The 4,783-nt window shown below is 45.4% G+C and overlaps 1 protein-coding gene across 1 annotated transcript in view; it reads right to left on the minus strand.

Annotated features, from left to right (window-relative positions):
* Positions 1–4,479, minus strand: part of MYL3 (myosin, light chain 3, alkali; ventricular, skeletal, slow) — a gene marked incomplete at its 5' end in the record, with an annotated part of 10,592 nt that extends 6,113 nt beyond the window's left edge. Inside the window, 2 exon segments of the mRNA XM_008941243.1 lie at positions 3,730–3,757; positions 4,447–4,479. Coding sequence (XP_008939491.1) covers positions 3,730–3,757; positions 4,447–4,479 — 61 coding nt within the window.
* Positions 4,480–4,783: the final 304 nt, after the last annotated feature.

Raw genomic sequence — 4,783 nt, forward strand, 5'->3', positions numbered from 1 at the left:
TGCTCTGCTTCCCACCTTAGCTACACACAACAGAACCATGGGATGGTTTGGGTTGGAAGGGACTTTAAAGATCATCTAGTCCAACCCAAAATCCAGGTTTTTATCCATCTTTCCCCTCTCAGTTCTTTCTCCCCCTCATTATTCCCTCTCCATCTTTTTAGTTTCTTCTCCTTTGTGTCTCTCTCTCTCTCTTCTTCCTTCTGCCACTGTTGCTGGATTTGCCTCCACTCCTTTCTTCCTCCCTTTGCATTTTTCTCATTCCACTCATACCTTACTCATTTCCTTCTTCATCCAACCCTTTCAAACAATTATACTCTTCTTCATTTTGGAGTAATTAACACTCTCCTTCTTTTCTTCTCTGCATTCTCCTCTTTGCTTTCTCTTTCTTTCTCTCTCTCCCTCCTGGATCTTTGTCTCTGTCACCAACCAGAGCCCAGGTCCCATTGCCAGCCCCAACTCCACCAGAGGGCAATAGTGGTTTTCTTTGGGCTCCTTGCTAACAGTAGAAGGGGGTCAGAGCCCCACTCCCAGCTCTGTCCTTTCCTGGGGGGGTCTCAGCAGCTGAGGTAGATGAGAAATACACCTCCCTCCCTGAGCTACTCCACCCTACCTAGACCCTGGCAAGGATTGCTTGAGCACCCTTTGCACCACCTCCTCAAAGTTCACATTTCTTCAGAGCTGCTGACAACTCCTCTTTCTCTTTTCTTTTTTTTTAAATTTAGAATCTGATGTAACTGCCTCTCACCACAGAAGCAGCTTTTTTATGGGTTGGGGTTGGTTTCTTTTTTATTTTTTGCATTTCCTAGGTTAATGCAAGTTTCCATCAAACCAGCATGGCCATGGTCTCCTTTGTCCTCCTCCTAGCCATTAAACCACTGGCAGGAGCAGGGTATATTTTCATATGGCTAATTGCTACCTATCTCCTCCTCTTGAATAGCTCATATTCTTCTCTTTTCAGCAATTTAGGGAGCTGAAGAGGGCAGAAATCCGTTTTCATAAATACACATCACCACAACCAAGGAATTTCACTCCCAGCTGAGGCAGGAGGACGTGTAAGATGGGTGTGTTACACATGGCTTCCCCCACAGACCATTCTCCTTCTGAGAACAACGTTTTGGGGCTGAGATAATAACGAATCCTTGCAGGGAAGGAAGCCTGGCTCAGCAAAGTCTTTTCCTTAACAAGAAGAAGTTTAGAATATCCTAGAAGATAGAGCTGGAGAAGACCTTGAGATGCTGTGTTGTCTGCTTCATCTCCACCACCTCAGTTCAGAATCAGCTGACAGGAAACCAGTCAGGGGCAATGGTGATGGAATGACTGCCAATAATACCTAACACATAGCATGGACTTGCTATTGATCTAGTTTCAGCTGACAAATGAGGAAGCATCTGGTCTCCTTGAGACATCTAGGTCCTCAACTGATCAACACAGAGAGGTGATGATTATAAATTAGAGATCTATTAAAAAAAACTACATATAAAGGGATGATAGGTGACCCTGACCTCTCGATGACTTCCTGAAAGAGGAAATTGGACAAAATTAACAGTGCAGAGTTGATAATTAGCCAAGAACAAACCAAGTGCCACTGATAGCCAGAAATAAGGCAGAGTTGGTGATCTCGGAAGCTTCAGGAAGTGAGAAGAGAATGGGAAGGAGAAAACCAATCCAAAGGGTTTATTCTCCAGCTCCTGTGAGTGTTGGCTCTCAAGCCATGCCAACAGCCAGAGGAACAGCTATAAACCATGGCAAGTGGTGCTTGCTTTCAAACCTCTCCTTTTAAGACAAAATAGACCAGTCCCAGGCCCTGGAATAATGACTGTCCACTTTCTGAAACTGCTGGCACACTTCTTGGCAAGGTTTTGATGTGTTTGGACTAGTAGAGAGGACTGTGCATGCCAGGGACAAGTCAAGGACAATTGTGGACTGTGCTGTAGATGTCATTCTACATCTGAAGCATGCAAACCCTACCTAGGAGTAAAGGTCTGTCTGGCAGCTATCAATCAGTCCAGGAACCTAAGAACCTCCTAAAAGTCCAGTGAAGGAGAGGAGAGGAAAAAATGAAGACCCAGAAGAGGCCAGAGGGAAAGAACAGAGGAGCTGGCTGCTGAACAGTGATCAGTCCCCCAGGGGACATTTAGGCTGTTAGATTTTCCTTTGAACAACTCATGGCAGAACCTGTGAACCCATGGTGGGATTGACCTTGAGTGGATTTAGTGTCTCTCCTCGCTGCTGGCACACAGTCCAGCTCTTCTGCTGTCGTGGAGGTCTCACAGATATCATCTGCCTTCCTGCCCCATGGCTTTCCCTTGGATGTTTCAAGGTTATCCTATTCACAAGTCCTAGACTCCCAGCTTTGTGCTGTGTTTGTGTCCAGCTGGACCAAAAGGGAGCAGAGGCTGCTGTGAAGAAAGAAAATGCAAATTTCTGTTTCTAGAGACACCCTACATCTATTCTAGACCATTGATGGCAGCCCTGGAGGCCAAATTTGCCATTTCCTAGCCATTCCAGGGCTGGTGGCCAGGCAAGCATCCCCTTTTTTTCTGACTAGACCTTTTCCCATTCTCTGCTGTATTCCATAGAGCTGATTCTCCTCAGGGAGAGAGAAAAGAAGGCACAGAAACTAAGTGGGTCCTATCGAATCCCCCAAACTTTAGCTGATGAGAAATCCAGCTGTTGTGTGCTGCTGTAACAGTTCAAAGGTTCACGGCTCAGAATTGTGCCTCTCGTACGGTTCTCCCATGACTTTGGGACTGGAAAAGGGGCAAGTTCCCAGAAATTAGCAGTTGCCTCCAATCACGTGTTACTTTTGACACATTTTAGGGACTAAAGCCATTTAGAGGGGCTTGAAAAATCCCGTGGCAGTGCTGGAAGTCTGGGGCAAAGCCTCAATCACTAAGGCATTATCCTCTTTGGTTCCAGTTGAGGAAATCCTTCCTTTTGTATCTCCCCTCTGTGAATCAGCCTGACTGGAGAGTCTGTGGGTTTGGGGTGTTTTTCATCTCATTAACCCATTTTCTGATACCATCTTTCACAGGCTCTACCAAGTCCTGCCAAGTGTTTAAGACCAAAGCAAAACTCTGCCAGATGTTCGACTCTATCTATCAATTATCCCTTTAAGTAAAAATCAAGCTGGTAGTTGAGGAAAATGGGGACAGCTGCAGTGGTAACGTTCCCAGGGCTTCATGGATGAGGTTTCAGTATCAGTTTCTTGGGCTGGGATGAGGGTTTCAGAAAATAAAACTGATGTTTGGCCTTGAAAGAAACAAATCCCCATCGTGGGCATTGTTTGCTGGTTTCTGGAGGGCTGTCACAGAGCTGTAACACATTCAATTCTGATTGAATACAGGGGAAAGTTTCCAAAAGCAGAGTTGGGAGACTTTCTCTTGAGAAGATTGATGGTTTCTCACTGGGTTTTCTTAATGAAAGACTATATATTTGGAGTGAGGATTTGAGAGTGGGGTTTTAATGGTTTCTTTTTGAGTTTTACCTCGTTGGCAGAGAAATTGATGCTTTCTTTAATACAAGAAGTACCTCATCTGCATGGTGCAGTGATTTCCCCCTTTTCTCTTGACCAACACAACAGAACATTTGGAGGAGGGATGGAGCAGGAGCAAAGCCATGAATTAAAACTCAACCTTTTCAAGGGAGCCCAAATACCACACCCCAGTACTTGCCAGTGCCTCCCATTGACAGCATTTACTATGCCCAGAAGAGAAACACTTTCCTCACCTTCAATCTGATCAGGGGTGAACTCAACCTGGAAGAGACAAAGAATAAAAGTCAGATAAAACCAAAAAAACTGAAGCAAACAAAAGCAGCACTGGGTTGGTCTCTGTGTTACGGTTAGGGGTGCTCGTGAGGTCCATGAAAGATGCTCCCAAGCATCTTCTGGCTTCGGAGAAGGAAGAACCAAAAAACAGGGTGAGTTTGGAAGGCAAGGACTCAACCCTGATCCTGCAGTTGTTGGAAATCAGGTCACTATTTTCTGTCTGCCCTGTTCAATCCTCCTCTGAAGTAGCTCGTTCAGGGGATTACCATTTTTGCTGGCAATTCTCCATCAGGCTTTACCTTGAATGAAATCCAGTTAATAAAATAGTTGGCTGAGGAGCAGCCAGGAGAACGTCTGGAAGGAAGCATCTAAAAAGTGCCAGTAAAGAGCCCTTTAAAAAAAATATCCATTCTCTTCCTTTTTCTAACCCATGGAGGGGTCCACACATCTTTGTCATGAAGAGTATAACCATCTAGATTGGGTCCTGTCCCAAGCCTACATATCTTTGTTCAATTAGAAATAAAAACCCATCGGGGAACACCTTCATAGAGGTGCATTGTCAGCAGTGTGTCTAATTCCATCAAGCTCTGAGAATTTGACTGAAGCTAATTGCATATTGAGTTTATTCAGATATCAACAGCCACCAGGGGTGCAACAAGGCCAGAGGTGCTGGCAACTTGCATTTAAATCATGATGATGGATGGTTCTTGGGGAAGAATTCATCTCAGCTACACTTAGATGTAGACATCCAGATGTGTCAGCGACCCCACGCTGGGGGTGTCCATTAGAAAAAAGACCATTAGAAACATCATTAGAAAACAGAGAGTAGAGAAGTAGAGAGTGTGGTTTACTAACACAGATGAAAATCTCTGAATCCAAACATGGTGGGGTTGGAAGGGACCTCTAGAGATCATCTCATCCCACCCCCTGCTCCAGCAGCTCACCCCCAGCAGGGTGCCCAGGGTCACAGCCAGGAGGGTTTGGGATCTCTCCAGAGCAGGAGACTCCACAGCC

This window comes from Merops nubicus, unplaced genomic scaffold (genome assembly GCF_000691845.1).
Source record: "Merops nubicus isolate BGI_N331 unplaced genomic scaffold, ASM69184v1 scaffold6115, whole genome shotgun sequence".
NCBI classification, from domain to species: Eukaryota; Metazoa; Chordata; class Aves; order Coraciiformes; family Meropidae; genus Merops; species Merops nubicus.